Source organism: Oryx dammah, unplaced genomic scaffold (assembly GCF_014754425.2).
Source record: "Oryx dammah isolate SB20612 unplaced genomic scaffold, SCBI_Odam_1.1 HiC_scaffold_27, whole genome shotgun sequence".
In the NCBI taxonomy this organism is placed as follows: domain Eukaryota; kingdom Metazoa; phylum Chordata; class Mammalia; order Artiodactyla; family Bovidae; genus Oryx; species Oryx dammah.
Genome location: NW_024070211.1, coordinates 88,527,330 through 88,538,897, shown reverse-complemented (window position 1 = coordinate 88,538,897; position 11,568 = coordinate 88,527,330). Strand labels below are relative to the sequence as shown.

At 36.8% G+C, this 11,568-nt stretch overlaps 1 protein-coding gene across 2 annotated transcripts in view; it reads right to left on the bottom strand.

The window, feature by feature from the left end:
* Positions 1 to 11,568, bottom strand: part of EPC2 (enhancer of polycomb homolog 2) — a 129,297-nt gene that overhangs the window by 27,902 nt on the left and 89,827 nt on the right. For both annotated transcript variants that reach the window (XM_040229007.1, XM_040229008.1), the window contains exons 4-5: positions 7,249 to 7,455; positions 97 to 245 (exon numbers count right to left, since the gene is read on the bottom strand). In XM_040229007.1, coding sequence (XP_040084941.1) covers positions 97 to 245; positions 7,249 to 7,455 — 356 coding nt within the window. The remainder of the gene's footprint in view (positions 1 to 96; positions 246 to 7,248; positions 7,456 to 11,568) is intronic.

Here is an 11,568-nt window from a genome sequence, read left to right as displayed (position 1 = left end):
GATAATCAATTTCAGTAGTTATAAAGCTGAAATTTGGTTACATTTTGCCTTTCATTTGACTGAAGCGTTACTGGTATGTAAGAATAGCAATGTTACCTTTTTTCCACAACTTCTAAGGTTAAGTGCAATAATTCTCGTTTTGTTTTCTCTCTTCTCTTAATCATTTCCAAAATTGTTATGGCTCTACTAAATTCTCGTCTCAGTTTCAACATCTTTTCATAAGAGGCTTCATCATTCTTTCGATTCTATTCAAAATAAGTTTAAAAGAATAAATCCAACTGTTCAGATTTCCAGCTTCATTCATCAAAATCTTATCAGACCCAAATTCATTCTATAAAAGCAAAATGTTAAACATACACACACACACACACACACACACACATCTAACAGCAATTACATTAAGACAAGCTATTTAACTAAAAACAAAAAAGCAAATATCTCAATAAATATGCAGAAAAAAAAGTTGCCAGCTGTTGAAAAGATGGAATGACACAGATGGGATAATTCCAAAGTCTGCCTGAAACAAAAACTACTATTATCAAAAAAATGTAATTTTTTCTTATTGTTACAAGATCTTTTTCAATGACAGAGAGAAACAGTTCTGTCAAATCAAGGTTATCTAAAAGCAGCCAAACTGAGTTGCTGTTCATCCATTCAGGCTTTTAATAGTGGGCTGGACAGTTCAATACACTACAATGTAAAGATTCACAATGACAAGCAAAGCTTCACTTTAAAAACTCAGATATAAAATAGATTACAGAATATAAAGGATCTCAAGGAATGGAATTACCATGCTGAATGTAGTAAAACTTCATTGCAGAGTAGAAAAGAGATTTACTAGTAAAAGGTCTGAATTTCATTATAAATTCTTACTTTGAAGTGTCAAAAGTAACTTGAACTAACTCACAGGTAAAAGTTCTAACTAATAACTAGAGAAGGCTCAGTCAATTACCAGCATCATCTGCATATAAAAGCTACTGTTAATAAAAATATTTTGTTCAATCAAACAGCCACAGAATTCTTACTTTCTATTAAGTGTGGAACTATCTGTTTAAAAATAGACCACTGCCACTCCTCATTCTATATGTTCAGATAGACTGCATTTAAGCAAGCTTTCCATACTTGACTTAATAAAGCAATGTGACATTAGAAATCTGAACCCAAAGAAAGCCAGGTTTCATATCGGAGGATTATAAAAGAGAAAATAAAACTTGAGGAAGATACAAAGTTTTACTTTTTTCTTTTGCATAGTTTCTTGTATTTGAAAATTAATCATTACCTATAAAACATTACTTAAACTAAATCTCACTAAGGTAGTGCATACTGAATATTAAAAAATACTATTAATAATAAATCACCCTTTAATCTTATCCAAAGGAAATATATCTCTTTTCCCCTTCAGTAATATATGTTACAAAAGACAAAAATCTAAAGCACAGTTTTAAGCAAAATATTTTGTAACCAGGCAGCAGCTGCACCTTATGACTGAAAAAAAATGAACATAACCAAGAGCAAATATTAAAGTACAAAATACTTGAATATTTCAGTATTGCTCTCTGTAAAAAGTATTACACATGTCCCCTATCCTCAAAAGGCTTAAAGTCTAATAAGAATGAAAGAAATATAAGTTCTAAAGATAAATAACAGCAGCTGAAGAAAAAGTTCACCAGAACCTTTTAAAGTTGTCTTCCTCTTCATTAAATGTTTCTCTTGGACTATGCACTTCTGCCCCTTCTTACTCACTTATTTCCTGCTCTCTTGAGGCCCAAATAAGTAGCTTCCCTAATTTTTCTTTACCCCATTCCTGCCCTTTCTTCTATTTTTACCTTTTATTGTGAAATAATTCCAGAGTTACAAAAAAGCTACAAAAATGGTATAAAAAATTCCCATATTATATTCATCCAGACTCCCCAAAGGTTAATATGTTATATTTGCTTTATATATCTCTATGATGTATATACAAATTGTTACAGACTGAACATTTGCATCTCCTGAAAATTCGTATGTTGAAATCCTAACTATCCAATGTGATTTTTATTAGGAGGTGAGGGCTTTGGGAGTGCTCATGAATGGATCAGTGCCCTTATAAAAGAGACCCCAGAGAACCCTCTTGCCCCTTCTGCCACGTGAGGACAGAGCAAGAGGACCATCCGTGAAACAAGAAGCGGGCCCTCAATAGACACCAAGTCTGATAATACCTGGATCTTGGACTTCCCAACTTCCAGAACTAAGAAATAAATATTCATTGTTTAAGCCACCCAGTCTATGTATTTCTGTTACAACAGCACAAATGGACTATGACACACATCCATGTATGTATATAAACACATACATACATATATAACTTATTAGCAACAGAATTTTTAAATATTTTTCAAGTTGAAGATATAATGCCTTCATCCCCTAAACACTTTAATGTATATTTTCTAAGAATAATGATAGTCTCTTATACAATCTCAGTAACATTATCAAAATCAGGAAATTAACACTGATATAAAAACTATTATCTAAATTATAGACTCTCCTCATATTTCACCAATTGACCCACTAATGTCCTTCACAACTAGAAATACAACAGCTAGTATATACAGATTTCCTATATTTATATCATGTTGCTATAAAGGACACTGGTGGGAAATAATAATTTTTATTATTAATAAAAAACTCTTTCCCAGTCTAGGATCTGATTCAGGATTAAAACTGAATTTAGCTGTCATGTCTCTTGCTGTTGTTCAGTTGCTCAGTTGTGTCCGACTGTGACTCCATGGACTGTAGCACACCAGGCCCCCCGTCCTTCACTATCTCGTAGAGTTTGCCCAAACTCATGTCCACTGAGTCAGTGATGCCATCTGAACCATTTCATCTCTGTCACCTCCTTCTCATCCTGCCTTCAATCTCTCCCAGCATTAGGGTCTTTTCTAATGAGTTGGCCCTTCAAATCAGATGGCCGAAGTACTGATCTTCATCATCAGTCCTTTCAATGAATATTCAGGATTGAATTCCTTTAGGATTGACTGGTTTGACCTCCTTGCTAGCCAAGGGACTCTCAAGAATCTTCTCCAACACCACAGTTAAAAAGTATCAATTCTTTGGTGCTCAGCTTTCTTTATGGTCCATGTCTTTTTAATCTTCTGTAAGTTGGAATACTTCTTCTTTCTATCGTGATCATGACCTTGACAGTTTTGAAGTGTAGAAGCCATTTATTTTTGTAGAATGTTCGTTAATTTGGGTTTCTTTGATGTTATTCCACATTTAAATTGAGGTTGTGAACTTCTGGTATGACCATTACGGAAGTGAAACTGTGTCCTTTGCTCATCATCAGTTCAGTTCAGTTCAGTCGCTCAGTCGTGTCCGACTCTTTGAGACCCCATGAATCACAGCACGCCAGGCTTCCCTGTCCATCACCAACTCCCGGAGTTCACTCAGACTCACATCCATCGAGTCAGTGATGCCATCCAGCCATCTCATCCTCGGTCGTCCCCTTCTCCTCCTGTCCCCAATCCCTCCCAGCATCAGAGTCTCTTCCAATGAGTCAACTCTTCACATGAGGTGGCCAAAGTAATGGAGTTTCAGCTTTAGCATCATTCCTTCCAAAGAATTCCCAGGGTTGATCTCCTTCAGAATGGACTGGTTGGATCTCCTTGCAGTCCAAGGGACTCTCAAGAGTCTTCTCCAACACCACAGTTCAAAGGCATCAATTCTTCGGCACTCAGCCTTCTTCACAGTCCAACTCTCACATCCATACATGACTACTGCTGATGTTAACTTTGATCATTCGATTAAGATGGTGTTTGCCAGGTTTCTCTAGTCAAATTACTATTTTTTTTTTAATTAAAAAGTACACTATGGGACTTTATATAATAAAATTTCCCCCATCAGTTTATCATCCATTAATTCTAACTTTTGCCAGTGACAATGGTAATTGCCAAATGATGATTTTTGAACACCATCATTCCACTGACATTTGTAAATTGGAAATCTATGGTAAGGAAAAGCATTCTTTTATCTATCATCCATCTATACATTTATATCAGTATGGACGTATGGGTTACTTTATGAGTTATAATCCATTACTCTCCTTACTGTGACACACAAACTTCCCCAGATGTGATCAGCAGAGTCACTCTAATTTAAGCTGACTCCTGAGGCTTTCTGACACGGCTCCAACATTCTTTCATCACATTTTTATATTCTGGCAAAGCAGAATGTTCCAAGTTTACCTGTATGCTTTCCTAGTACCAGACCTGAAATCAACCATTTTTTTTTTAGGAGCCCTGGTTTCCTTAAAGGAAAACAGTATTTTTACATGCTACTCTAGTTGCTTCTATATGGGAAATCCCCAAAATGGAGGAGTCTGGTGGGCTCCAGTCCATGGATCACAAAGAGTCAGACACAACTTAACGACTAAACAACAACAAAATACCAGCTACATAGCTTCTTCCCTTTCAGATAACTTCGTGAATTTTTGCAGTCTTGCGTAATCTGAGCCTCGTTCACTATTCATCTCTGTCAAAACCAGATCTTGAGGTTTCCTCACTGTTTTAGAACACTTACATTTCTGTCTCTTGGCTTGAAGACCATTTCTTATATTGTCTTCACAAGAAGGCTAAATGGTGGTGGGGCAGCAGTGGGGGAGGAGGAACTGTGGTTTATAACCTGACCAACTCAGGCACCCATGATTTTAGCTTTATGTAAGGTACTAGGTTGATGGAGAAGGAAATGGCAAACCACTCCAGTATCCTTGCCTGGAAAATCCCGTGGACAGAGGAGCCTCATGGGATACAGTCCATGGGGTTGCTCAGTCGTGTACGACTGAGCGACTAACACTAATTGCTTTTATACGCTCTAAGTGAACAGAGCTAGGAAATAAGCCTATAATACATTTATGTACATAAATAAGCACAGATTTATATCTATTTCTAGCTGCAGCAATATTAAAATCTGTAAGTTCATAGTGACATCTTTCCTGTGCTTTTAAGATTGTCTACTCCCTATATTCAAATTTACTCATTCCCTTTACCCTTATCCACAACCAACTCTGCTTAGAGCAAATTCCTGTCTTCCTATTCCAGTTAAACATTACAGCTTTCATCAACTGCCAAATCTCTAGGGAAGCGGTTCTCAAACTGCTATAATTTATAGTTAACTATAGATCTTTGTAAACCAAGGCTAATTCGCAAGTGATTGTTATGTGCAGCCAGACTGAGAACCACCACCTTGGAAGTTTGCTCTCCTGCCTATCTTGCTTCACCTGGGCCACACAGGAGGAGAGAACGAAGGCACACATGTTAACAGTTTTACCTGTGGGTTAAACACATAAATGTATATGCTGATTCAAGCCTTCCCAGTCAGTGCATTCAGACACACTGGCACCTTAACACCATCTCACTTAAGAATGTCCTAAAGCACTTAAGCACTCACAAACTAAACATTAGTTTAATGATTAAAATTAAGTTCTAGACTTCTAAGCAAATATTTCAGAAGTTCTTTACTCTAGCCTTTGCATCAGCTACTTATATAACTACCCCCTCTGGAATGTTTTTAAGTTTGTGGGGATAGGAAAGGAAGCAGAGAACCTCTGTGAACTAGTATTCATTTTTTGCACATCCCAGTGCCCGACCACCTCTTGAACACCTAGGGTACTCATTCTCGATTGCTTTCTCATTTTAAAACTCAGACATTTCCAAGAAACAACAGTATATGTGAACGGGAATAGTCTTCGGTCCCACAACTAAAGACGGAGAAAAAAGAAAATGTACCATGCTAGAGATGAATAAGAAAATAACAGATAAGAGGAAGGGTAGGAATCACAGCGTCAGGAAAATGCTGGCCTAGTTATTATACAATGGAGAAATGCCTAAACACAGGAACGTGTTTCTAGCAATTTGCAAAACATGCTGGTTAGAAAATAGTGATATAACTTATTTAAGAGTAAAACAAATTTAAATATTAGGAAAATTGTTTTTTATGTCAATAATACTGCTATTTTAAGTATTTCATGCTTATCCATTAAAAGAAAGCCAACAGTACTTTCCCTTCAAAATATATTGCTCTGTTTTGCAATACATCTGAACCAATCATATTTCTCTTAAAAATTAGAAATTCAGATTTTTCAATAATTCAGATAAACCTCTCCTTCCTCATATCCAAATTTATAAAACTTTACTGTATTTACAAACTTATCTCATATAGTCTTTTCTAAACAAGGCATTAATCTTCATGAAATATCTAATATCTCCATAGCCAGAAACCAAAACACCAAATTGAAAACTCAGTCTGGGTTAGGGAATGTCATCTACATTTGGGAAATCCAAGAAATAGTTATAAAAACTAGTTGTTAACCAAAAGAGTTTCCCCTAAAATGTACTATCCCTGGCAGCTGTTATGCTTCACAGCTGTTATAATAACAGCTGATAAGGACAAGCACTCCATGTTAGGAGAAACAGGAATGCAGAGAAAACGCTGGACCTCCAATTACAATTCCTTCCGTTTTTTACATTTGTATGTTCCTAATATTCTACAACGTTAAAGAATGTGTTACTGTGTCTGGTGTTTATTATTAATTATGAGAAGTGGAAGACAGTGACTACCCCCTCTAAAATACCCTCTAAAATATTTCCTTCTTTACCGTATCATTTCACAGCATGAGACCCCGTTTCTCTTAGAATTCTGGCTCATCTTGCTTCTGAAAGCCAGGTGAGGACAAGTCTGTCAATTTGAAATCTGACACAACTGACAGTTCAGAAAAGGAGAAAAAGATTTCATTGTCTTACTGTCTTACTTATGACTGTTAGCAGAACAGGCTTGAAAATGAACCTTTACCAACTTCCTATGACCCCACAGTAGTTAGAGGGAGTAAAGTCCTTTTTTACGTTCATGATTTAGAATATGGTTTCAAAGGAACTCTTAAGCTTCCAAATAGAAGATATGTATAGAATGTACAGCTTACTGAAGAACTCAAAACTCCTGTTTCCTCATAACATGAATTTCCTCATATCACTTCAACTGCAAGCCTAAAATGATATAATCAATAGATTTATAAAGCTCCTAGGTATTAAATAAACATGAAACAAACATTGCAAACAACTGCGTGATAGAGGCTACTGAAGAGCAGGCTTTCTAATATAAAGTTCAACAATGTCATTAGCTTCACTTTATGTCCAAATTACTCAAGCTATTGGTAGAAAAAAAAATATTTGTCTTAAATACTATCTAGGTACATTCAGTTAAACCTAATTTGCATATTACCTTTCGCGTTTGCATTTTTTCTGTTCTCCTCCGAAAGGCAACATAAGGGTCATTGTTGGTAGAGCCATCTCTTTTCTCTTGTTTTATCTGAGGAATGAGGGATGGTCCCCTGCAGTTTTTCCGTTTTCTCACCCAGTAGTCATATACAGCTTTAATAAGGTAATCATCTTCGTTTAGCAGCAGTTTTGCTTCTTGAAGTGTTACAAGCTAAATAAAAAATAAGAACTGTCATCAACTACAATCCTTGGGGAAAACATTTAAAGATTAAACTTTGTCTACAGGAAAAAAATGTGATCAGTCTAACAGTTATGATCAGGTATCATGATGGCAAAAAGCACAATTCAATTCAATCTAACAAAGAATTTATTAGTAAGATTTACCAAAATTAGAAATTTACCCTAAGAGGTAGTGAGTTCCACCACTTAAAATATTTAAGAAGCCTGAATTAATGAGAAGTCTACAACAGTTTTATGACTTAGGTAAATCTTGAACTAGAGATATCCAGAGTCCTTCAAAATTCTGATACTCTGTGATTCCACACACTGGAGGATCTACTAGTCTTCGTCTACTAGCATCATTAAGCATTTCTGTTTTTCAACAGAAAATAGAATTTACAGGTGGTTTCTTTTTACCTCCATCCAAAATAAATGATGAATACTTTCTAATATGTTGCTAACACACGAGTACTCTGAAATTGAAAAGGACAAACTTAGCATGTTTCCAGAATTTTCAACACTATACAATCTTGAATTTTTTGTACCAGTCACAAACAAAACAATTTCTCTACAAAGCTGATGAAATACTAGAGAATCCTTACTCTCAACACTCATCTTGCTGATGACAATGTTAAGTCTGGGACAGTGACATCTCAGGGATCTCTCTCTCCTTTATCAATGCAGCAAACATATGTTGACATTATCTCAAAAGTAAAGTCTGTAAAAATTTGCTTGGTCACATTTGTTTCCCTGCTCTTTGCCAAGATCAGAGAGGCTAACAAGATGGAGTAGGGGTTACAAAGATCCATTTATAGTGAAGCTTAGAAAAAGATTATGGAGTTTTAGGGCTGTGAATGCTTACTGAAGTGGTACTATCCCAATCCTTTTACTTTTATTACTTTAGAGATGAAGATTCATTTTCAAAACAAACTGAAATATCTCCTAAAACTTGGAAATGTGGGGGAAGTATCACTGAAATTTTAAGATCAGCATACTAATCAATTTGGTGGTTGTATTAATTCATTTGAAGAAAGTATGACTGACAAAACATACTTTTAATATGATCTGATTTCTCATATTTATTACTTGATCAAATAAATGTAATGATCATTTGGACTTTTAGTCCTATGATGGTGACTACTAGAGCTAATGAGTTGGCTGCTTCTTACAATTTGGCTGCCAAGATGGTGTGACTACAGGAAGAGACTATATTCACAATATCAACTCAAGTATTCCATCCATGTGACAGTTACTTTTAGTGCAATACAATTTAAATGGCCATTGTTTGGTTTATTCAAAGTCTCAGTGGAGTCAGCTTAAGTGCATCTGAGAGACTGAGTAACATGGTCTCTAAAGAGGACAGCCAGAGCCAGAAACATGAGACCGAACCAAAAGAACGACTATTTTCCCAACATCAGCCTGAAGTGGACACTCTCCCACTGTTAACTGAAGTTCTGTGGAATGATGATGCATACTTTCAAAGTCTATAAGGATGGTGGAAGAATAAGAATGGAGCTTTCTGGATCTAACAAAATCCCACCACATGCTTAGAGCTTCGCAGCATAACTGGTAGCTCTGGGGACCAACGGAAACACTGCTGTGACATGTTGCATGTGCTTCCACTGCTTGGTCATTCTGCTTCTGATAAAATTTTATAACCTTCACTGATTAAATCAAGAACTTAATCTAATCCTGGAGTGGGGAGGAAGATAATCTCCTTCCATCAACTCTTGCAGAATCATGGTGAATTTAGTATACAGTGTTATCAAAATAACACTGCTTCCTATCTTTCTGCAAGAGATGTCAGGAGATTAAAACAATGCCTCAGATTTTCTTCTCTTGGTGCTTCTTGCTCCTGCTGAAAATGTCCTGCTGGTGGTTAAGTACCCTCTTTACAGCTGAGGTAACAAGAACCCAATATACAGTTTAAACATCCTGACATTACCTTTCTGGGTTAACTGTTTTTTCTCAGTCAACTGCTGTTTTTATATAGTTATATCAACTGAGCGACTGAACTGAACTGATGACCAACTTTTATTTTATTGGATAATTTTGGTTTTACTCATTCTGTAAAAATTAGCTTTAGTTATTCTAGGGCAACTAGTATCAGTGCCTCTCTACTATCATGGTGACAACATTAAATTTGACTGGCAAGATCTATTTACAGATAAAACACCCACAAATTAAACCACATGATTGAAAATCCACAAAAACAGAATCCCACTACTTTGATATCCTAAGAAAAAAGTTCTGCCATTTAGTACTTCATCCACTAGAAAGCAGTGGAAACTACTATTTAATTGGCAAACGGATCTATGATAAATTTATGATTTCTAAGACAGCTCTGACTTACTTGACTTACTTATTTTGAGGGTAAGGGATGGGAGATAAAAATTATTCTTCTTCTAGACTGAATACTCAAGGAAGGACTGATGCTGAAGCTGAAGCTCCAATACTTTGGCCACCTGATGCGACAAGCCGACTCATTGGAAAAGACCCTGATGCTGGGAAAGATTGAGGGCAGGAGGAGAAGGGGGCGACAGAGGATGAGATGGTTGGATGGCATCGTCAACTCAATGGACATAAGTGAGCAAAGTCAGGGAGAGAGTGAAGGACAGGGAAGCCTGGCGTGCTGTAGTCCATGAGGTGGCAAAGAGTCGAACATAACTGAGTGACTGAAAAACAACAGACTGCAACTACCTCCATGAGAATGAAGATCATTTACTTTGCTTATATACGAAACTCAGGCTTCCCTGGTAGCTCAACGGTAAAGAGTGCGCCTACAATAAAGGAGACGCAGGGGACACGGGTTCGATCCCTAGGTAGGGAAGATCCCCTGGAGGAGGTAATGGCAACCCAATCCATTTTTCTTGCCTGGAAAATTCCAGGACAGAGGAACCTGGCAGGCTACAGTCCACGGGGTCGCAAACAGTCAGACATGACTAAGCATGCACACATATACAAAACTCATGGTTTAGAAATTTCAATAAATACATAAATTTAATATTTAATATACAAATGAATAAAACATGTAAAAATTAATGCTTTTACATATATAATAGCCAGTTAAGCAGTAAGTCCAACATTACTATAACAACTACCCAACAGTCCAATAACAACTCTCAGTCCATCATTTGTGCTATAGGTTGTGGATAAGATAACAAAATAAACTTTAAGACAAATCCAGTATCTAAAGAAACTGACAATATGGGAATTAAGGTAAGAGACACAAATTAATGAGAGAACAATGTAAGAACTTTGGAACTGAGTACTAGTGCATGCCAGGCTTCCTTCGCTTTCACTCTCATCCCTGATTGCTCAAATTCATGTCCATTGAGTTGGTGATGCCATCCAACCATTTCATCCTCGGTCATTCACTTCTCCTCCTGCCTTAAATCTTTCCCAGGAATCAGGGTCTTTTCCAGTGAGTCAGCTCTTCACATCAGGTGGCCAAAGTATTGGAATGTCAGCTTCAGCATCAGTCCTTCCAATGAATATTCAGGGTTGATTTCCTTTAGGACTGACTGGTTTAATCTCCTTGCTGTCCAAGGGACTCTCAAGAATCCTTTTCAACAACACAGTTTGAAAGCATCAGTTCTTTAGCACTCAGCCTTCTTTGTGGTCCAACTCTCACATCTGTACATGACTACTGGAAAAATCATACCTTTGACTATATGGACCTTTGTCGGCAAAGTGACGTCTCTGCTTTTTAATATGCTATCTAGGTTGTTCATAGCTTTTCTTCCAAGGAGCAAGCGTCTTTTAATTTCATGGCTGCAGTCACCATCTGCAGTGATTTTGGAGCCCAAGAAAATAAAGTCTGTCACTGTTTCATTGCTGTCCCATCTATTTGCCATGAAATGATGGGATGGGATGCCATGATCTTAGTTTCTTGAATGTTGAGTTTTAAGCCAGCTTTTTCAGTCTCTTCTTTCACCCTTATCAACAGGCTCTTTAGTCTCTCTTCACTTTCTGCCATTAGAGTGGTATCATCTGCATAGCTGAGGTTGATACTTCTCCCAGCAGTCTTGACTTTAGATTGTGCTTCATCCAGCCTGGCATTCCACATGATGTACTTCGCATAGAAGTTAAATAAGCAAGATGA